Source organism: Erythrolamprus reginae, chromosome 10, assembly GCF_031021105.1.
Source record: "Erythrolamprus reginae isolate rEryReg1 chromosome 10, rEryReg1.hap1, whole genome shotgun sequence".
In the NCBI taxonomy this organism is placed as follows: Eukaryota; Metazoa; Chordata; class Lepidosauria; order Squamata; family Dipsadidae; genus Erythrolamprus; species Erythrolamprus reginae.
Window position 1 is genome coordinate 30,712,567 of NC_091959.1, and position 23,442 is coordinate 30,736,008.

Consider the following 23,442-nt stretch of genomic DNA (forward strand, 5'->3'; position numbering starts at 1 on the left):
TGGTTTCAGGACAGATAGAGGAATATCAAAAGAAACCTCCTTTTGTTCAATATTTATTTATTTATATTTATTTATTTATTTATTTGATTTTTATGCCGCCCTTCTCCTTAGACTCAGGGCGGCTTACAACATGTTAGCAATAGCACTTTTTAACAGAGCCAGCATATTGCCCCCACAATCTGGGTCCTCATTTTACCTACCTCGGAAGGATGGAAGGCTGAGTCAACCTTGAGCTGGTGATGAGATTTGAACCACTGACCTTCAGATTCAGTGGCATGCAGTACAGCATTCTACCTGCTGTGCCACCCTGGCTCCTTTTAGTCTGAACTTCCAGGCAAGTGTGAAAAGTTTAGATGCCAGAAATATCAGTTGGCACCTAATATTTGAAAATAAAGAATCCAGGTATAGCTGTTCTTATAAAAATTGACGTCTTTCATTGTGGCCAATAAGTTTGACTGTTTAAAGAAGTCTATTTTCCCCCCAGTGGTACCAGAACAGAAACTTCCTGAAATAACTCAGACGGTAACAGGACAGACTGAGGTATGTAATACCTGTACAGGAGGCTTAGTGAGTTGTTGTTGTTGTTGTTGTTGTTGTTGTTGTTATTATTATTATTATTATTATTATTATTATTATTATTATTAAGATTTAGATTTGTATGCCGCCCCTCTCCGAGGACTCGGAGCAGCTCACAACAAGAAAAAACCCAGTACAAATCCAATTTTTTTAAAAAAAGTTTAAAACCCTTAACATAAAAACAATCATCGCTGGGATTTGGGCGGCAGAAGGTGGTCCTGGAGATATTCTGGTCTGATGCCATGAAGGGCTTTATAGGTCATAACCAACACTTTGAATTGTGACCGGAAACTGATCGGCAACCAATGCAGACTGCAGAGTGTTGGTGTAACATGGGCATACCTGGGGAAGTCCATGATTGCTCTCGCAGCTGCATTCTGCACGATCTGAAGTTTCCGAACACTCTTCAGAGGTAGCCCCATGTAGAGAGAGTCTGCGGAGAGGGGCGGCATACAAATCCAATAAATAATAATAATAATAATTACAGTAGTCGAACCTCGAGGTGATGAGGGCATGAGTGACTGTGAGCAGTGAGTCCCTGTCCAAATAGGGCCGCAACTGGTGCACCAGGCGAACCTGGGCAAACGCCCCCCTCGCCACAGCTGAAAGATGGTTCTATAATGTGAGCTGTGGATCGAGGAGGATGCCCAAGTTGCGGACCCTCTCTGAGGGGGTCAATAATTCCCCCCCTCCCAGGGTAATGGACGGACAGATGGAATTGTCCCTGGGAGGCAAGACCCACAGCCACTCCCTCTTATCAGGGTTGAGTTTGAGTCTGTTGACACCCATCCAGACCCTAACAGCCTCCAGGCACCAGCACATCACTTCCACTACTTCATTGACTTCGAGTTCCTTATCCCCCTTGTGGAGTTACTTTTATATGGTTGCAAAATACTTCATTTTTTATCTAATGTTATTTATAAACTAATCAAAGTAGTTTTCTTTTATTAGAAGTAGCAATTTTAGGTTTTTAGACATAGGAATTGGGTTTCACATTGTGAGTTGTGGGTCCTATGGGCAGTGTTCCCTCTAATTTTTTTTTTGGGGGGGGGCCGAGTCTTCGGAGAGGGGCGGCATACAAATCCAAATAATAAATAAATAATAAATAAATAGTGTCTGAGCGGCAGTCCCTTCGGGACTGGGCGGCACAAAAATATTAAATAAATAAACAAACAAACAAATAAACAAACAAACAAATAAAAGACCCACCCTGTTTTGCCTCAGAGAATTTCAAAATAAAATACTGTACTGTGTGTCTATAACAGTGAGCTCATAATAGGGCAACTCTATCAATATCAAAATGCCACTTAAATAGTTGAGCTAGTTTCAAACTAGATTTTGATTTTCTTTCTCTCTTCCTTACTCCCATTCTTTTTCTTTCTCTTTTCCTTCCTCTCTTTTTTCTATCTGTTTCTCTCTCTTCCTCTCTTCCTCTCTCTCTCCTTCCCTCTCACTCTTTCCCTCTCGGCTTCTGGGCAGGTTTGGAAAACTCTGAGTTGATGATGATTTTTAAGTGAGCGATTGCTCACTGCTCAGCTTAGAGGGAACTATGCTGTGCACTGTTTTATGTTTGTTTATGTAACTTTATGTGCAAAACCAATTAAAAAAAAAATATTTTTTAAAAATGGAATTGTTCCCTCCCTCCCAAAGTCAGAGTGAAATTGTTTGTTTGTTTTTTTAAAAAAACCTGTATACACACACACACACACACAATAAAAAAAAATCAAAGATATGGAAGGCCACAGCTGTGGAGATTCGAAGTGCTATTCCGCACCAAATGAATTGGAACAAAATAAGTACAGCGACCAATGTTCCCTCTAATTTTTTTTTGGGTTGAGCGGAAAAGTATAGTGTCTGAGTGGCAGTCCCTTCGGGACTGGACGGCACAGAAATATTAAATAAATAAGTAAGTAAGTAAGTAAGTAAGTAAGTAAGTAAGTAAGTAAGTAAGTAAGGTAAGTAAATAAATAAATAAACAAACAAACAAACAAAAAACCCACCCCGAGAATTTCAAAATAAAATACTGTACTGTGTGTCTATAACAGTGAGCTCATAATAGGGCAACTCTATCAATATCAAAATGCCACTTAAATAGTTGAGCTAGTTTCAAACTAGATTTTGATTTTCTTTCTCTCTTCCTTACTCCCATTCTTTTTCTTTCTCTTTTCCTTCCTCTCTTTTTTCTATCTGTTTCTCTCTCTTCCTCTCTCTCTCCTTCCCTCTCGGCTTCTGGGCAGGTTTGGAAAACTGAGTTGATGATGATTTTTAAGTGAGCGATTGCTCACTGCTCAGCTTAGAGGGAACTATGCCTATGGGAGTATGTTTTGAAATCACTTAAACCACCTAAGGATGCAGAAACAAAAGCTAACAGCAAAAGTAAAAAGGGCCTTGAAAAGAACATTCAAAAGGAGGCATAAATTGGAAACACAGTCAGGAGGAAACCATAACTGCAACATGGCAGCAACGGCTCCCAAACAACCAAAGATAAAGGCTTATTTGGCACGTCCAGATAATGGATGTGCCAAATAAGTCTTCTTCCTTTTTTGGTTCTTTCACCCTCATAACATCTGTAAATAAGCCCTGCTCCTTGTTGGATGATTGTCTTTCTCTGGGAACTGAGGCTCCATTAAGAGACAGAGGGGAGAACAAGGATAAGCTCAATTTAACAGCATTGCAAAAAAGACATTAAAAGTTGTTAACCTAATCTTGTCTAGCTTCTTCTCCGGTAATATTGAACTACAAACTAGGGCATACAAAACTTTTGCTAGATCAGTTCTTGAATACAGCTCAACTGCTGGAACCTGCATATCGGACATTAATACAATTGAATGATCCAGAGATATTTCACGAGTCCTCCACTCCTCTGCTCACAACAGAATACCTTATGCTGCCAGACTTCAAATTTTGGGATTAGAAACCTTAGAACTTCATCGTCCTTGGTCCGACCTAAGTGTAGTACATAAAATTATCTGCTACAATGTCCAATCTGTCAATGACTACTTCAGCTTCAACCACAACAATATACAAGCACATTATAGATACAGACTTATGATAAACAGAGTCAAACTTGATTGCAAAATATACAACTTCAGTAACAGAGTGGGGAATGCCTGGAATGCTCTACCTGACTCTGTGGTTTCTTCCTCAAACTGCCAAGACTTTACTCTTACACTGTCTATTGTTAATCTCACCCCATTCCCAAAAGGTCTTTAAGTGGCATGCATAAGTGCACCAAAATGCCTACCCTCCCTCCCATCCTGTGCGGAGGCCCAACCTCCTTAGGATCTCAATTGCTTTTCAGCGCAATACTTCCTGTGTCTCTGAATTGCCAACAATATAGCAAAGGCGTCTCCTTCAGCAATCCACCCCCAAACAGCTCCCTCAGGTAAGCAATCTAAATCTTCTGAGGAATGTTTTGAGGGCCCATTTCTAAGTATCACAGAGGGGTTTCATGCATTACTGGTCTGACTTTAGAAAGGAAATAGGTTCCACTTTTAGTGGATCTATGCTCTGTTAGCAATGCTTCTTGCAAGGAGCAGATTGATCCTGCCTCTCACACACATTCTTTGAAGAGCAACCAAGATGATGAGAGGACTGGAGGCTAAACATGCTGTAAAGGGTTAGAGGAATGGGGCACATTCTCAACTAGTCTTGTGAAGAGAAGGACCAGGGGTGACATGATAGCAATATTCCAATGTTTGAGGGGCTGCCACAGAGAGGAGGGGGTCAACCTGTTTTCCAAAGCACTTGAAGGCCAGAAAATGAATAATGGATGGAAAGCAATGAAGGAGAGATTTAACCGAGAAATAAGGTTTAATTTTCTTAGAGTGGGAACAATCAACCAATGGAACAGCTTGCTTTCAGACATTGTGAGAGCTTCATCACAGGAAGCTTTGGCAGTTTTGTACTGCCATTTGTCAGAAATGGTGTTGGGTCTCCAACTTGGGTGAGGGGGTTGGACTAGATGACCTACAAAGTCCCTTCCAACTCTGTTAATCAGTTAAAAGATGTGCAGAAGCCCAGTGTGAGTGGAGAGATAGAGGGTATATTCCTCACCTGTTATGTATTTTGACTTTTCTAGACTGCAACATCACAGGAAGGATCGCTGGGGAGAACAAGGGACAAAACTGCAATGTAAGTCTGGGACTGTCTATTGTGTCAAAACAATATAAATTGAACTTTAGCGATGGAGTTTCAGAGAGTTTAGCCTTTCTTGCAAACCAATCTGGTAATTGATGAGAAAACATGTAAGACAAATCAGGAAAAGATAAATCTCTTTATCCCCCACCCCCAACCTTTATTATAACATGTAAGTTATACAATTCAATTGAAAAACTGAAATCTTTTAGTAGGAAAAATAAGAATACAATACTTACAGTAATGTGGCTGCATAGAGATGCCACTTTTAAAAGAATCCTTTGTTAAAACTCCTGAGTTCATCCATTCGGCTGCTAATCATTTATTTATTCGATTTTATTTATTTATTTATTCGATTTTTATGCTGCCCTTCTCCTTAAGACTCAGGGCGGCTTACAACATGTTAGCAATAGCACTTTTTAACAGAGCCAGCATATTGCCCCCGTAATCCAGGTCCTCGTTTTACCCACCTCGGAAGGATGGAAGCTTCACTGTGAGCGTCATGGTGATTTTGGTGGTTTATAAGAATTGGAGACTAAGGCTTTGGCTGTAAGAGGCAACTGAAGAAATGTCAGAAGACTCCTACTCAAGAGTTGGACTTGACAGGAGCTTGAGCAGAGTGACTTTAATTGATTTTCCCATGTTTCATGGTTATTATTTAACATGAGTTTTTCTCTTTCAAAGATTTCAGTTTGTTTTCCGACTTGAATTGTGCATCTTATATGTTATGTTAAAGGAGGAAGAACTCTGAACTGATTTATCTTGGTCTGGTTTTTTAAATTTCCAAAACCTGGCATTTTAATAAGGGTGTATTGACTTTCTTTGCTAAATACGGAAGTAAAAACCATTACTTAAGTAATCCAACTCTTATAAGTAACCTTATAAGCATATTAAAACTTAATATTTAAGTAGCTAATCAAATGCCTTAAGACTATCCTGGAGGTGTTTCTAAAGTCCATCAAAATGGACCCATTTCCCCTTTTACTGAGCCTTTCTAAAAGACCCAATAAATGGTGAAAGCATTTAGTAGAAATAACAACACTGAATTTATACACGCACCCACCCACAAACAGAAATTAAGGTATTTTTAATATTTTCCATTGAAAAAAAGTTTGATAAAGTAAAAAAAAATTAAGGGTCAAATTTCTCTCTGGTCTTCCTATTTATAGTAACACAAAGGACAAGTTGTTCTCCCTGAATGAGGAGCTCCTGAGGGAAAATGCTCACCTTGCAGAGAGAAACGCAGAACTCTGCAGGCAGGTGGAGGAGAAGCAGAGGAAGTGAGAAATTTTAAGACAACAACCCTGAGTTTCCCTTCCAGGACTTCATATTCAATTCTTAGGGGGCTAATTTCCCTCGTCTCTCTATTTTACAGAATCAATGTTTTGGCACATCAAAACTGTAATCTCCACTGCAAAGTTCTGCAGCAAGCTGAGGAGAACCAGGAGCTCCTCGGGAAGAACCAAGCATTGCAGGAACAATGGGACAGGTGAGAAATACATGTTTCCCTGAAAATACGACCTACTCCGAAAATAAGTCCTAACCTGATTTTTGGGGGGAGGGATAGTATAAGTAAAAGGGTGGGTGTGGCCAGCACTGGAGGCAGCCCTTCCCATCCTCTAGTCACCTCATGGACGCTCCGCCCCTTAATTGTGGCCCAAGGATCAGCTGAGCCAGTGAGGGCCAGTCAACTCAGGCCAGATCTCTGGAGCAGCTCCCCAGCTACTGCCCTGCCGGGGCCCCAGCACACTGCCCTGAGCTCCATGGTGGTCCTGCAGCGAGGTGGAGGAGGTAGGGGGAGATCATCCCTCCTTTGCACCCCAAACCCATTCTTCCCTGGCCACTGAGCCGCCTTCATGCCACCCCTCATTGGAACAAGACCTGCAATTCAATACCGGTATTATCTATGGAGCCCCCCAGTGCAATGCTCTTCCGTTCCTTCGGGGGAAACCTCCTCCTTCCCTGCTCAGAATTGCAGAGGAAAATCCCCCTCCCCCAATTTTCCTACTGATTGTTCCTTTGGTTCCCAAAAGCCTTCCCATCGGAAGGCTTCAGCCTTGCAATCCTGGGATGTGTGTCTGTGCTGCAATCCAGTGGTGGGATTCAGCCAGTTCGCACCTATTCGGGAGAACTGTTTGTTAAGTTTCTAAGAAGTCTGTAGAACCCGTTGTTGGAAGAAATCTCCTTTTCTTTTTTCCACTTTGCAGGGCTAATCCTGTAAGGAAACATTATGGTGGTATTCCTAGCCTAATCTTCATTGCCCTGCCTACAGAAACTGCCTCTCCTGTTCACCCTTATTACATTGTAACAGCTAAGGGGAAGCGACCATCAACATGAGTGACATTTGAGTTAGCCACGACTGCTCAGTCACATGACCACCGAGCCACACCTACCCAGATGATCATTAGAGCAGAGAACTGGTTGTTAATTATTTGAATCCGACCACTGCTGTGATTCCAAAGGACAGTGTGTGTGTGTGTGTGAGAGAGAGAGAGACAGACAGACACAGTGATCCGATCCAACCTTTCAAAGATATCCAAGGCTAGCAGCAATGTGCTCTCTCTCTCACACACACACACAGAGGTCCCTCATCCCCCCCACCCACAAGGCATCCACACAAATCCCAGCGACTGGTTAGGTCCCACAGAGTTCTGCTTCTCCAGGTCCCGTCGACGAAACAATGTCGTCTGGCAGGGCCCATGGGAAGAGCCTTCTCTGTGGTGGCCCTGACTCTCTGGAATCAACTCCCCCCGGAGATTAGGATTGCCCCCACCCTCCTTGCCTTTCGCAAACTCCTTAAAACCCACCTCTGCCGTCAGGCATGGGGAAATTGATTCCCCTGGGCCGTTTCCGTTTTATGTATGGTTTGTCTGAGATGTATGACTGTTTTTTATATTAAGGGGTTTTAAATTGTTTTTAATTATTGGATTTGTACTGTTTCCTTGTTGTGAGCCACTCCGAGTATTCAGAGAGGGGCGGCATACAAATCTAATAAATAATAATAATAATAATAATAATAATAATAATAATAATAATCTGTTGCATACGCAGGGGAACAACAGAAGTCTGTGGGACTGCAGTAAAAGAAATAGTTGAGACCTTCCAACTTTGTGAATTTTCTTCCTTTTCATGAGAAATTGGAAGGTCTGAATTACGGTGTTTTTTTTTTTACCATAGTCAACAGACCTCTTGCGCTGCTTGCACAGTGGAGAATGGAGCTGGAAAGCTCATGTGAATGCCTTGGGGGTGGGGAGTGAGTGAGGGATTTGTGTATATGAAAGAGAGAGACAGATCAGATCTCTCTCTCCCCCCCCCTTTCCTGCAGCAGCTTCAGTGCCTGGCTGGTGGGGTCCTTCTTACCTACCTTCCCTGCTGGTCCAGCTCCGTTCTTATGCTTGGTGATCAAAGAAAAAAAATAGAGGGCTAATTTCTCTCTGGTCTTCATAATTACAGAATGGCAACCATCATAGGGGCAATGGTGAATGAGCGAATGGAACTTCAGCTGAAAATCGACAGCCTAAGATTTGAGAAAATTGCTTTTATGGAAGAGAAAGAGGAGATGATGAAGGAGTTCATGCACCAACTGAGGAGGTGAGAACGGACTTTCTCAGACCATCCATGACAAATGCACTCATTTCCTGATCTCTGTTTAAATTCAAAACTTTATTTCTTTAATTGACCAAGATAAAATAATATCCAGAAGAATCTTCTCTATAAGAGATGGAAGAATCGCTCAAAATTAGAAGGGGAGGCCACATTTGAAACTATTAAATTTTATTGTACTACAATCATCCCTAATTTTGTAAAATAAAGTTCCAAAAGAAGAAAAAACTTACTATTGTTAGACGCAAAACTATCAGTATTACTACATACTCTATAAACTCCATTTAATAAATATTTAGATAAAATTACAGTGGATGTTGTAGAATGTAGTGACTTATTATGATGTTTGTCCATCGTGTTCAAAGAAGACTCTGACATCTAATGGGTTGTGGGCTGTACAGATGTGTCCGTAGGTGGCTGGTAAGGCCTATACAGGCACGAAATGTTCTGCCACATGTTGGGCAGACATGTGTGGGCACCATTATCGCAGCATTTGCAGCTTCTGAGGATCCGATGGCAGGATAAGGTGCCTGACATTGAAGTCCTCTCCAGAGCAGGCCTGACATCAATTCTCACCCTGCTGATGGAAGCCCAGACACGCTGGGTAGGCCATGTTGCTAGGATGCCAGACCAATACATCTCTAAACAGACATGTTATAATTACATATAAGACTCTTTAGGAATTAAGCAAATATTGATGGAAATCTTCTCCCTCCAGCATCCAAAAAATAAGGCAGAGAAATTTAGGAATCTAAGGCCCCCCGACCCTTTTAGTCCTCACATACAAACCTCAGAGTAAGTCTGGTGGAACTGAAGGGACTTTTTCAAGAGACACAGAGGGCACTTTGGACACCCCTCCCCCACCCCAGCTGCCCAAAAACTTTGAGTGAGATTTTCCTGGCATCCTGTTGTTATTGGTAAGTAAATAAGTATAGTTGGTTGCTTCTCAGGATTGACATTTCTCCTTCTAATTCTTCCAGAGAGAAACACCTGAGAGAGCTTTCCATCCAAATCCTAAAAGAGAGAGAACATCAGGAATCCCACAAAGACCCAGGAGGAGATCTCGAGGATTTACAGGGATCTGAGGTAGTATTCAAAGGAGCCTCTCCCCTCCTCTTCCTTCCCCTCCTCCTTCCCACTCTTCCCCTCCTTGCCTCCCCCTTCCCTTCCTTTTGCTCTTTCTCCCTCCCCCTCTTCTCCCACCTTCTCCCCCCAATGCTCCCCCTTTCCGTACTTCTACCCCTCTTTCCCTCCCCTCCCCTCCCTCTTCCTTTCCACCTGTCTACTCTTCCCTTTCCCCTTCTCCCTCTCCCTCCCCTCCTTCCCCCCTCCCTCTTTCACCTCTGCTCCTTCTTCTGCTTGTCCTCCTCCTTATTCCAATTCACCATTTCCCCTCCCTTCCCCTCTCCTCCTCCTCATCCACTTACTCCCCCCTTTTCCACATTCTTCTCCTCCCTCTCTCCATCCTCCCTTCGTCCTTCCTCCTGCCCCTCCCCCTTCTCATCGTCGTCCTCCTCCTCTTCCCCGCCTCTCACTCCTCCACCTCTCCTCGTCAGCAAAGGGAAACCATTCTGTCTCCACCAGGCAACCCTGAAAAGCCTCTGAGAACCAGGCAAAATTCCCCCCTCATTTATCCATGACTTGGAGGTGGTGGTCCTGCACAGGATCGCGGTACCCTCACACAACTTCCACAGGGTCTGTAGGCCCTACTATAGACCCTTCCTCATTCTTCTTCTGTTAAGAAGTTGCAAAGAGGAGAGAACTGAAGAACTGAAGAGGAAATGCTTTTGTAAAGCGATTTGATCCTTTGAAATGTATTGCAAATGTAAATCTGGATTTGGACTACCTTTCAATATCTTTTTAATTCCTTCAAGTCTTCTAATGGTTCCTGCTTTTGCCTCAGTGTTGATTTTAATTCTAAGCAGTTTGTGGGTTTTTTAGTTACTTCTTGGGGGTGCAAACTATTTTAATTTTTCTTGTTATCTTTAATGCTTTTGTAACCATAATAAATGTTGATTTGGATGAATTGAATTGAATGAATCTTTGGACCTGATTCCTTCAGGATCCTTTATTAGTCTTGGAAACTCTTGGATGACCATCCAACAATGGTTCATCTCTGCACTCTCATCTGACCCCTTCACAAGTGTGCAGTAGAAGATCCCAAGGGAATGAGATTGTTGTCATGGCAGGACAGGTCTGTTCTGACCCTTCCCCCTTCCCCCTCCAGATCCCCCTTCCGAGCCAGGACATCTACAACAGTGAAAAGCAGCTCTTAAATTCCACACCCCAGTCTGCCAAATAAACACACACAGGAACCAGTGGGACTTTGTAGGTGTCTTCTAAAGTGGACATCTGGATGGAGAGGTCCCTGTCAGCTGCATCAAAAAGAGCCAAAGGAAGTGGTCCTTCCACCCACCACCGTCATTGGTAACATGGGCTTCTCCAGTAGAGAGTATCTCCAGCAAGGCCTCTGAAGGGCCAAGTGTATTCTCTTAGTTGTCATGGAGGTTGTGGCCAAGTGTGACATTGTGCAAGAGCTGAAGATTCTTACTAAACAATTGAATGGCCAAAATACACCATAGTATATTAAAGTCACTCATAGAGAAAATCATTTACAAAAAAAGCTTATATTATTATTAGATCATCAGGAATAGAAACAACAAAATCCTTTTTTTTTCTCAATGTAATCCTCTTTATCTCCACCAGCTGACTGAGTCTCAAACCAACCTGATCCAAAACCAGAAGCAAACGATAGTTACCCATCACTTTGACATTTTAATGAGTTATGAGAAAGTGGGATAGAGATATTTCTCCACCTGAGTTAAAAGTAACAAATGCATCATTATTTGTAAAAGGAGTAATTTTTATCTGCTAAAGAGGTTTCAAAATAATTCAATAATTATTTCATTAATGGGAAAGCTTACACATTTTAAAAATTAAAATAAATTCTAAATTCTAAACCAGTGCAGGAAATAATGTTACATGGGCATGGCTTAAGATAGGAACCATCAAGAAAAAAACAGAAGGTTTAATACTCGCTGCTCAAGAACAAGCACTACAACTAATGCCATGAAGGGAAAGATACAGAAATCCACTGACAATGCAAACTGTCGAGTTTGCAACCAGGGCCGCCGATAGGCCGGTACTACTGGTACTGGTGTCAGGGGCCTGGCCAAATTGAAAAATGGGGGGGGGGGGGGGGGGGCGGTTTTGGACCACCACCGTGTGCCGGCCCCCTGGTGCCCGCAGCAGTCATTGTGCCCAGCACCATTCCATGTAGGCTGCTCACGCCTTCGCCGCTGCCCCCCGCCCGCTCCGCCTCTCTTTCTCCTCTGCTGCAAGAGAGGCGGGGCAGGCGTTCCCACAGCGGGGGCCGGTGAAGGCGATTTTCAATGTCGGGCGCGTGGGCCGGCACGCGCTCTCCCCATCCCCCTGCCAGGCTAGCCTGCCTGGAACATTCAAAGTAAGAAAAGGGGGATGGGGAGAGCGCGCGCTAGCCTGCGCGCCCGACATTGAAAATCACTTTCGCCAGCCTCCGGAGAACGAGAGAGAGTGAGAGCGACAGAACAAGATAGAGAGAAAGTGAGAAAGAGAGAGAGAGAGAAAGAGGAGTGAGAGAAAGAGATAGCAAGAGAGAGAGAACGAGAGAGAGAAAGAGTGAGAGAGAGAAAGCAAGAGAGAGAGAAAGAAAACAAGAGAGGGAAAGTGAGAAAAAGAGAGAGCAAGAGGGGGAGAGATAGAGAAAGAGAGAGAGAGAAAGAAAGAAAGAAAGAGATGAGAGAGGAAGGAAGAGAGTGAGAGAGAGGAAGAAAGCAAGATAGAGAAAGAGAGAGAGAAAGAGATGAGAGAGGAAGGAAGAGTGTGTGAGAGAGGAAGAAAGCAAGATAGAGAAAGAGAGAGAGAGAAAGAAAGAGAGAGGAGAGAGGAAGGAAGAGAGTGTGAGAGAGGAAGAAAGAGAGAGAGAGTGGAAGGGAGAGAAATGATAGAAAAAAGGGGAGAAAAAAAGAGAAATGAGAAAATGATTGAGGAAGAGAATGACAGGAAAGAGAGAGAAACAGGGAGAGAAGTGACTCTTGATTTAAAGCATATGGTAAAAGCACTTAAATAATAACAGAGAAAACCCCCCAGCCCTCATCTGTTTTTATTAATAGTTTTGCTGGTTGTTTTAGTTTTAATAGTAATGAATTTTGGTTTTTTTAAATTATTAATTTCTTTTAATAAAAAAGAAGGGATTTATTTATTTATTTATTTATTTCTATGCCGCCCAGTCCCAAGTTTTTCCTTATTTCCAGATTGCATTTCTTCTTGGTGAGGTTCCACCCATTGCTTCTTTTACTACGTTCAAGTGGCATGGAGAATAAATAGATGCCATCTGCTCTGTGGCAGCCCTTTAAGGATTGGGAAACTACTATTATATTCCCCCTCAGTTTTCTATTTGTTGAGCTAAACATACTCGTTCTCTTAGCCCTTGGTCATAGGATTTAGCCTCTAGGCCAGGGGTGTCAAACTCAATTTCATTGAGGTTGACCTCAGAGGGCTGTGTTTGACCTCAGAGGGCTGGGGCTGGGGGAGGGCTTGCCCAGGGTGTGTGGCCATGGTGGCATGGCACGGGATTTGGGGGGCAGTAGTTTTAAAATGGCGGGGGGGGGGGCAGACACTTAGGCTGTATGGGGCCCCAAAATTCCTGATGGCGGCCCTGTTTGCAACAACAACGTTGAAACTGTTTCACACTTAATATGTGAGTGCAGCAATATGATGCAAACTGATTACAAAGCTAGACACCATCGAGTTGTTAAATTAGTCTACTGGCCATTATGTAAAAAATGCAACATACCTGTATCCAAAAAGTCATGCGAGCACACAAAGTGGAAAAAGTTACTAAAAATGAGATGGTGAAGATCTTGTGGGACGTTTGAATACAGATGGATTATCATTTGGAACACAATATGCCAGATATCACGGTTGTCAAGGGCCGTACAGTTTATTGATATTGTTGTACGAGGACATGCCAGAGTCGAAGAAAAAGAACTGGAAAAAATTACAAAATATCACGACCCATCAAAATACACAGCTATGGATGAAGCATATAACGGTGATACCCATTGTCACCCTTGCACTTGGTACCACTTGGAATTTTACAAAACACATCAAGACATTGCAGCTTCCTGCAATAACATCAGTGGGACTGCAAAAAACTGAAGCTACTCAGAACATAATATTTTAAGAATATATCTGGTTGATACCTAGAACGCTGGCAGCAACCCCTATCAACCATTAGCACCAGTCAATGATATTTGTGTCAGTTTTTTAAATGTTCAGTTGACTGAGTTTTATGTTTAAGTAATAAAAGCAATATTATTATTATTATTATTATTATTATTATTATTATTATTATTATTATTATTATTATTATTATTATTATTACTGTGTTTCCCCTATAATAAGACATATCCTGATAGGGCTTTTAAGGACAAGTGTTAAAATAAGTCCCATCTGCCACCCTCAAATTGTGCCCAAACATCCTTCCAGAGTCTGTCAGTTCGCTGCTTCTCTTTCTCGGGCGGTCTTTGCAGTTCCTTGAAATGTAAACAGAAGAAAATGTAAAGAAAAACTTCCCGCGAGTGAGCGTAATCAACAACTTATTATACTCGCGAGTTTTTCTTAACATTTCAAGGAGTTTCCCTGCAAAGACCTGGCGAGAAAGAGAAGCGGCGAAGCTGCCAGACGCTGGGAAGATGTTCGGCCACAATTTGGGGGTGGCAGGGGAGGGGCGGCGTCTGGCTTCTCGGCCGGTCTGTGCTGGGAAACTCCAGTCAAGAAAAACCTCTGAACGAGCTGCCGCCACCCGGGAACAGAAGGTGAGCAAATGAGGCTCTCTCGCAGCGCCTCTTCTCTCTCTTCTTCTCCCGAGTGGCAGCTGTCTGTCCAGAGATTGGCAGCCCAAATTCCGTGAGCCAGACGCACCACTCAGGAGAAGGGCCGCGAGGGATCCCATTTCTCACGTTCTTATCTTCCTGGGCGGCGGCAGCGCGTTCTGGCCTTCCGATCTTGGCCGGTGAGAGGGAGGGACAGGTGGGGGAGGGGAGGGGCAGCGGAGAAAGGAGACGCCAGGAGTCTTCCTCTCTTCCAAACTCTGCCAGAAATTAGCCTTCGTGAGACTTATGGCGCCCGCGCAGCCTCTTGGACAGAAAGGGGAGGCAGATGTCTCACTGGCACCCTAAAGGTTCCTTGTGCTGCTTCTGCGTCATACATGCACCCCCCCCCCCAAAAAAAAAAAAAAAAAGGTTTGCTCACTGGCTCCTTCTGCTGCTGCGCCCGGCTGGAAGTTTGGCTGTCAGTCCAGGTTTGGGGGCCGGCTGAGGGGCTGCGGGCGTTGCTCCTGCTGCTGCTGCCTACGGAGACCCCCGCTGGGCCCCTGCAGGACAAGCTCAGCTTCAGGTGGGAGGCCCTGGCCGAGTCAGCTCAGCGGCGTCTCTCAGGGCTGCCCGGAGCCTCGCTGCTGGGCGCCTGGGAAGAGGAAGCGGAGCCTGCGGGAGGAAGGGAGGGCAGGCAAGGATCCTGCGAGGCTCTCCTCCTCAGGAAGAGTCCGGCTCAGTCGCCTTCCCAAGATGGAGGGGCTTCCCGGGCAGGATGGCGGGGGCTCCGGTCAGTCAGCGCTCAGGTGGGGGAGCAGACAGGAGCAGGGCGGGAAGGGAGGCCTCGAAGGATTGTGGCTATAGAGCGGGAAGCGCCCTCGCAGAGCGGCCGCTGCCCCGGCTGGGCTTTGGGAGCCGCAGTCGGAGGTTGGGGGAGAGGCGGCGAAGAAGGGAAGCGCCTGCTTGGGATCTGGGGGCGGGGCTTGCACACACACCCCTTAGGGAACCCTCACCTGCCTCTTGGCCAGTAGCTAAGGAAGCCGGTCACAAACGGTGGCTGATTGTTTGAAGAGATCCTGGATTGGCTGGGTGAGAAGATCTAAGCGCCTGCGCTGGAGAGAGTTAGAAAGTCGGAAGAGGGATATTTAAAGGAACATAATTCCGAGTCTTCGGAGACGGGCGGCATACAAATCTGATAAACGATAACTATAACTTGCAGAGAATGGAACGGCTAGCCGACAGTCACAGGGATCATTCCATCACATAGCACGAAAGTTCGCCCTCTTTTAGCATGTCTTCCCCATGAACTACATTTCCCACAAAGCACCTGACCAGAGAACCTTTCCCGCCCGCCTCTAGTGCAAAGCATTTTGGAAAAGAGGCCTCTTCCTTTCCGGCTTCGAGCGTCTTCTCGTGAGGTTCCTTGGGTTCTTTCCGCGGACCGTGCATCCAGTGTCTTCGTGCAGTTTGGAGGTTTTTTCCACCCATTTGGTGCAGATTCTTATTGATGGAGGCTCGGGAGAGAGAATAATAATACATAGAAACATAGAATATTGACGGCAGAAAAAGACCTCCTGGTCCATCTAGTCTGCCCTTATACTATTTCCCGTGTTTTATCTTAGGATGGATCTATGTTTATTCCAGACATGTTTAAATTCAGTTCCTGTGGATTTACCAACCATGTCTGCTGGAACTTTGGTCCAAGCATCTACTAATCTTTCTGTCAAATAATATTTTCTCACGTTGCTTCTGATCTTTCCCCCACCTAACCTCAGATTGTGCCTCCTTGTGCTTTCCCTGATAAGTTTTATGCTTAAGAGCTTCCACCGTTTTTGTAGCCTGTATTTGGACCCGTGTTATCAATATCTTTTTGTAAGTGAGGTCTCCAGAACTGGACACAGTATTCCACATGTCTCACCAATGCTCTATACGGGATCACAATCTCCATCTTCCTGCTTGTTATACCTCTAGCTATACAGCCAAGCATTCTACTTGCTTTCCCTACCGCCTGACCCAGGGGTAAGCAAAGTTAGCTCTTCTATGACACGTGGACTTCAACTCTTAAGAATTCCTGAGCCAATCATGCTAGCTCAGGAATTTTGGGAGTTGAAGTCCACATGTCAGAAGAGCCAACTTTGCTTACCCCTGCCCTGACCGCACTGTTCACCCATTTTGAGACTGTAAGAAATCACTACCCCTAAATCCTTTTGCTAATAATAATAATTACTATTATAATTATAAAATATTAATAACAACAACCACAGAGTTGGAAGGGACCTTGGAGATCTTCTAGTCCAACCCCCTAAAGCAGGAAACCCTACACTACTTCAGCCAGATGGTTATCCAACATCTGCTTAAAAACTTCCAGTGTTGGGGGATTCATAAGTTCTGGAGGCAAGCTGTTCCACTGATTGATTGTTCTAACTGTCAGGAAATTTCTCCTTAGTTCTAAGTTGCTTCTCCTTGTTTAGTTTCCACCCATTGTTTCATGTTCTACCCTCAGGTGCTTTGGAGAATAGATTGGCTCCTTCTTTGTGGCAACCCCTAAGATACTGGAACACTGCTATCATGTCTCCCCTGGTCCTTTTCTAAACTAGCCATGCCCAGTCCCTGCAACCATTCTTCATATGTTTTAGCCTACAGTCCCCTAATCATCTTTGTCGGTCTTCTCTGCACTCTTTCTAGAGTCTCATTATCCTTTTTGCATCATGGCAGCACCGTCAGCCGAGCAGCAGACAGAACGCGACTGCCGCTTTTTCGCATTTTGCTTCTGTGTGCAGGTGGTGAGGCCGTCTGACTCCACCGCGCGGCTTTTGGAAATGCCGCATGGCTTTTGGTTTTTACCTGCGTGTGCATGTGCGCGCGCAGAGGTTGGACTGACCTCCGCGGGCTGGTCACAGACAGTGGGCGGGCCGCATCTGGCCCCCGGGCCGCATCTGGCCCAGGTCTGATTTAGAGTCTGGTTGGCAGAATGGCGTCTAGGGTGGGATGGAAGGGTGAGAATGCAAATGAAACGAGTCATTGAAATGCTGGGTTCCTTTGGCATCAGGTCTGTTCTTGCAGCTCAGAATTATGGTGAAAATCGAGCAATAGCAGCTCATGCCGTTGACCAGATTTATTTTTTATTTGTGTGTGTGTGTGTGTGTGTGTGTGTGTGTGTGTAGATAGGTCTGGGCATATTCAGGTCTTTTCCCTTGCAAGATTGGTAGAATCTTGGCGAAGCAACATTTCCATGTTTTCTATGAGACTGAAGTTAAAATTGCTTTTATGAGTATGTACCTTCTTACCAGCACATTAGCAGAAAAAAGAAACCTGAATAATGGCATATTTTTTATGAATTTACTTAATCAGTTTTAGGAAGCTTATTTTTATATACAGTATTGGAGAACGTTGTTCTTTTAAAACAGTCCTTTTTAGTATGTAATATGTTATTAAAGAAATATGTAGCAATATTATGTAACACAATTCTCCATTTACTTTAGTGAGTAAGTCATAATGGGTGCCTACAAGTATATCCAAGAACTGTGGAGGAAGAAGCAATCTGATGTGATGCGTTTCCTTCTGCGTGTTCGTTGCTGGCAATATCGTCAGTTATCAGCACTTCATCGAGCTCCTCGCCCAACCAGACCAGACAAAGCCCGTAGGCTAGGATATAAAGCCAAGCAAGGTAATGAGAACATTTTAAAAGGGTTTTTTTGCTCCGCATGCTTATTACATATATGCAGGAAAAAACTGATCTGATATAGTGCTCACTATAGCAATTGTTGTTATTATAAGTTAATTGGAACCTAACTATACATGTATACATCCAAAGAGGATAAACTACAGGAAACGTCGGAAAGATCAAGTTGATGGAAAGCTTACATAAGACAGCAAATCTTTACAACTTTGTCTATGTTATGTGAATTTAATTTATATCATATTTTTGTTGTTGCTAAAAATCATCTCAAATTAACAAAATGGGTATACAGTGATCCCCCGATTATCGCGAGGGTTCCGTTCCAAGACCCCTCGCGATAATCGTAAAATAGCGATGTAGCGGCACGGAAGTAAAAACACCATCTGCGCATGCGCGTCCTGTTTTCCATGGTCGCGCATGCGCAGATGGTGGAGTTTGGGTGTGGGCGGCGGGGAAGACCCCTTCGGCCGCCCAACAGCTGATCTGCTCCGCAGCGCGGCAGCAGGAGGAGCCGAAGATGGGGTTTCCCCGTTGCCCAGGCAACGGGGAAACCCCAAGATCGCTTGCCGCTTGCTCGTTCGCCCGCCCGCCCGGCTGCTCGCTTGCAGCGCCGCAGCAGCGAGGAGCCGAAGATGGGGTTTCCCCATCGCTGGAGAGCAAGAGGGGGAGAGATAGAGAAAGAGAGAGAAGGAAAGAAAGAGATGAGAGAGGGAGGAAGAGAGTGTGAGAGAGGAAGAAGCAAGATAGAGAAAGAGAGAGAGAAAGAAAGATGAGAAAGGAAGGGAGTGACGTCATCGGGTGGAAAAATCGCGATATAGCGATTCGCAATGATCGGGATCGCGAAACTCGGGGGATCACTGTATATGGATTAAAAATACAGAATAGCCAGGTAGCTTAGACAAAAGTTTAAGATGCTAATAGAATTAGAGCAGAAGAGAATAGAAGAATTATATAGTTGGAAGGGACTTCTAGTCCAACTCCCTGCTCTGGCAGGAAACCCTATGACAGTTATGGTGAACTTTTTCCCTCGGGTGCCAAAACAGCGTGTGTGCACTTTATCACACATGCACGAGTGCCCACCACCCATAATTCAATGCCTGGGGATGGTGAAAACAGCTTCCCCCACCTCCCGGACGCCCTCTGGAGGCCAGAAACGGCCTGTTTCCCAACATCTGGTGGGCCCAGTAGGCTCGTGTTTCGCCCACCCCAGGCTTCAAAGGCTTCCCTGGAGCCGGTGGTGTTAAATATGCGCATATCAATGAAGAAAAGGGTACCTAAGGTACAGTATTTGCATGTTCTGATTGGCCGATCGTTCCGGCGGGAGACTTGTTGCTAAGTCAAAAGAAAGTTGTTACTTAGCGAAGCATATAACTAGTTAGAGGCGCATCACTTTCCCTCAGAGACCTTTTCTCATATTAGGTGCTTGTATTCTCCACTGTCTGTTTTACTCAGTTATCACAATAAATGACTGCTAATTTTACCAGTCTTGATTTGGAATAAATTATTTCAGGTGGAGGGCAAAAACACCCTCCCTCATCCCCCCAGAGACTCTCTGGAAGCCAAAAATGCCCTCCCAGAGCCTCTGTGCACAGCCAAAAAAAGCTGACCGGCACACACATATACAATGGAGCTGAGCTAGAGCAACAGCTTGCATGCCAGCAGATATAGCTCCGTGTGCTACCTGTGGCACCCATGCCATAGGTTCGCCATCACTGCCCTATACCATTTTAGACAAATGGCTGGCCAATCTCTTCTTTAAAATTTCCAGTGTTGGAAAATTCATAAATTTTGGAGATAACTTTTTATTTATTTTTATCTGAGAAGAGGGGCGGCATACAAATCTAATAAATATTATATAATATTTATTAGATTTGTATGCCGCCCCTCTCCTCAGACTCTTTTAACTGCTTTCCTGTCACTCCCAATCATATTTTTTAATGAAAAGAAGGACTGGGGGTCACATGATAGCAGTATTCTGATACCTCAGGGGTTGCCACAAGGAAGAGGTAGTCAAGCTATTTTCCAAATACTGTATATAAAATGCTATTTGTTTCTTTTGTAGGTTATGTCATCTATCGCATCCGGGTTCGTCGTGGTGGTCGTAAACGTCCAGTTCCTAAGGGTGCTACTTATGGAAAGCCTGTGCATCATGGTGTGAACCAGTTAAAATTTGCCCGGAGTCTGCAATCTGTAGCAGAAGTAAGGAAATCTTGAAAAGAACCTTGAGAAATTTTATTATAACATAAGATTACATAAGTTACACTATTATTATAATGTAATTTTGTCCATGTATTAAACTAATAAACTTAACTAATGAAATTTGTTCACTGAGTAATAGTGATGGTATAGTATTTCTACTATTAGGAATATGTATTTTATTTATAAACAATGCTATGATAAATAACTATAATCTTCACTTACATGGAGATATTGTTTCTGTGTAAACACAACTGGATCTCTAGAGCAGAACATAAACAAATTGGAAATAAGATTACAAACTGATTTAATTAATTATTCTTGGTGGGTTGAATTAGATTTTTAAGGTTTAGCCGTGTTCCTTTTTTCCCCTTGGGAGACATGCTATGTAGCTCACACACCTCTTTTGCCACTCAAATGCTATTAGTTTGGATCAACATCCATGCAGAGTTTTGGCTCGTGGGGAAACCAGTATATTCTAAATTATACAGAAAACCACATCAACCAAGTGAATGTTTGCAGGAGACTGACATTATTTGAGCAGCATTGGTTGGGAATAATAGTTTACGTAAAAATAGTTAATGTCTAAAGCAACTGAATAAAGAAACTGTTCAAAGCATGTACTTATGGAATCAAAATTCCCAGACCTGGCAAAATATGAGAGATGGCCACTGAGGAAAATGAAATACTCCTATGTAAAGAAAGGAAATATTAAATTACTTATAAGTTCTTTAGTGTGTGTGTGTGTGTTTGTGTGTATACACACATACACATTTCTTTTGCATCATGTTTCTCAATCTCATTTCACCTGTATAATATATATATATTTATAGATATGTAGATTGTTCTGAGTTCGGGTTTTGCCCTGTGTAATGTTTTGCATGTCTATGCGACGTTTCGGTGAAATCACATTCACCATCATCAGGCTGAAGTTCCAAGCTTCGTGTTGTTGTAAAATGGAATGTTTGCAACTGTCATTTCTTCCTAGTATATAGTGTGGGGGTGGAGATTTGGTTTGAATGTAGCAAATAGATTGGGTGATTATTTTTTAGTGATCTGATTGGTTGGTGTAATCATAATTATTAGAAGGATTGACATGGTGATTTTTATGAAGTGTTTTTTTTGTTTAAGGCTGGTTTCCAAATTTCTGATAGGCGGGACGTGTCATCTCTTTTATTTATGCAAAGGGGGCTCCTCTCAATTTCTATAGCTTCCAGAGCAATTCTTCTATATAAATTCTCTGTTTTGTGAAGTAATTTAGTTTTTTCAAAGTCAATTTCGTGCCCTGTTTTTTTAATGTGCTGGACAAGGGAGGAAGTCTTTTCTTCTTTTTTAACTGCATTCACATGTTCTGCAATGTGTTGGCTCACTCTTCGGTTGGTTTGTCCAATGTATGTGGCTGCACATGTTTTGCAAGGGATTTCATAGATTCCTTGGTATTCCAATTGGATTTTATCTTTGGGGCTCCTTAGGATATTAGATATTTTTTGGTTAGTGCAAAATGAAGTTTTGATGTTATATTTGTGCAGAATTTTACTAATTTTGTCTGTGGTGCCCTTGATGTAAGGGAGGATGGTGGTACCATTGTCCTGTTCTTGATCTTGTTTTTTGGGGGGTGTCTCTTTTTTGATTAAGTTTGTGATTGTTTTCTCTTCGAATCCATTAAAAATTAATACATCTTTGAGTTTGTTCAATTCAGTTTTTAAGTGCTCATGGTCAGCTAAGCGTTTGGTTCTTGTGATGAGAGTTTTGGCCACTGAGGTGATTTGTGCGGGGTGGTGGTGTGAGTGTGCATTTAGATAACGGTTGGTATGGGTTTTCTTTTGGTAGATAGTGTGTCCTAGGCTGCCATTGGGTTTTTTATAGACCAGTACATCTAGAAAGGGAAGTTGATCATTGATTTCTGTTTCCATAGTAAACTGTATTTTGGGGTGTAGGCTGTTAAGATGTGTGAGGAAATTGTCTAGTTTTTCCTTACCATGTGGCCAAATTACAAAGGTATCATCAACATATCTCAGCCAGAGTTTAGGTTTGTATTTGGATTGCTCTAATGCATTATTTTTGAAATATTCCATATTATAGATATATATATATACTTATATATACTTATATTTAAAACTATTTTATTTTCTAGGAGCGTGCTGGCCGACACTGTGGAGCTTTGAGAGTGCTGAATTCTTACTGGGTGGGTGAGGATTCCACATACAAATTCTTTGAGGTCATTCTGATTGATCCATTTCACAAAGCTATCAGGCGCAATCCAGATAGCCAATGGATTACCAAACCAGTTCACAAGCACAGAGAGATGCGTGGACTGACCTCTGCCGGTAGGAAGAGCCGTGGCCTTGGCAAGGGCCACAAGTTCCATCACACAATTGGTGGATCATGCCGTGCTGCGTGGAGACGACATAACACTTTGCAGCTTCATCGTTATCGCTGATAATAATCATTCTAAATTGATCACAATAAAAAGTCATCCAAATGTTTTACATTTCCATTGCATTGTGTGGTCATGGAGATGAAATTGGGATAAACAGGTTGAATTAAAGGATTCTCGATGCAGCTTCTCATCTATAAACATGTGACTAGAATATGCAATTCAAATTATTTTGATTCTAATTTTTTTTAAAAAAAGTTAAAATCTGCACCAGAACTGGAAGAAAATGCATGTAAACAAACACCAAATTTTGGAATTTAAATTATTTTTAAAATGATTTAATGAAGGTTGATATAAATGATGTAATTATAATATATATAAATTGTGATAAATTTTCTGGAAGTAAAATGATTAGATATCCTTTATTCACAAGTATGCTATTTTGTTAGCTGTAAATAGACATTAAAATTGTTAATCAAAAATTTCATAATAAGCTATATGTTTAAAATAAGATTGTGTGATTTCTTGTTCCTAAACCAATAATCCAGGTTTAGACTTTTATAGTCAAAGTTGCAGTCAGAAAATGGTTAATCCCTTTAAATACAGATAGCTCCAGTGAAGGGCTACCAAATTTTTTACTACCACGCTGGGCATGGTTTATGCAGGACGCCCTGCATTTTCTTTCAACATCTTTCAGTGCAAATGGGTGCTCTGGGGTGTAATTCCATTTTTGCTACCCCACTGCCTCTCCCCCCCCCCCCCCGGTCCGGGCAACAGCCGACCCCTGGATAGCCCTCAACCTATGATCCCAATTGACCACAAAATTTCTGTTGTTAACTGAAATCCCATTTTATGATCTTTCTTGCCACAGTTGTCAGTTAAGTTAGTGACATACCATAGTTGTTAAGCAAATTTAGCTTCCCCATTGACTTTGCTTGGCAGGACGCAAAAAGTGATGACACCAGGACACTGAAACCATAATAAATATGAGTCAATTGCAGATCATGGGGATGCTGCAA

The 23,442-nt window shown here is 43.0% G+C and overlaps 1 protein-coding gene and 2 long non-coding RNA genes across 5 annotated transcripts in view; 2 read left to right on the forward strand and 1 right to left on the reverse strand.

Moving 5' to 3' along the window:
• Positions 1-15,440, reverse strand: part of LOC139172860 (uncharacterized) — a 40,432-nt gene extending 24,992 nt beyond the window's left edge. The window contains exons 1-3 of one of the 2 annotated variants that reach the window (XR_011559943.1): positions 14,611-15,440; positions 13,151-13,344; positions 4,633-4,681 (exon numbers count right to left, since the gene is read on the reverse strand). This is a non-coding gene — a long non-coding RNA (uncharacterized lncRNA). The remainder of the gene's footprint in view (positions 1-4,632; positions 4,682-13,150; positions 13,345-14,610) is intronic. The other variant, XR_011559942.1, reaches the window with a different exon arrangement.
• On the forward strand, positions 3,647-6,228 carry LOC139172861 (uncharacterized). The gene is made up of 4 exons (XR_011559944.1): positions 3,647-3,961; positions 4,658-4,710; positions 5,883-5,993; positions 6,089-6,228. It is a non-coding gene; the product is annotated as an uncharacterized lncRNA (long non-coding RNA).
• LOC139172859 (large ribosomal subunit protein eL15-like) lies at positions 14,666-22,537 on the forward strand. 2 transcript variants are annotated; one of them, XM_070762109.1, is made up of 4 exons: positions 14,666-14,754; positions 17,654-17,838; positions 19,913-20,049; positions 22,181-22,537. In XM_070762109.1, exons 2-4 carry the CDS (start codon positions 17,667-17,669, stop codon positions 22,484-22,486), a joined length of 615 nt encoding a protein of 204 aa, XP_070618210.1. In that variant the 5' UTR covers positions 14,666-14,754; positions 17,654-17,666; the 3' UTR covers positions 22,487-22,537. The 2 variants fall into 2 exon arrangements, with proteins under 2 accessions (XP_070618210.1, XP_070618209.1); XM_070762108.1 differs by lacking the exon at positions 14,666-14,754 and adding an exon at positions 15,534-15,644.
• Positions 22,538-23,442: the final 905 nt, after the last annotated feature.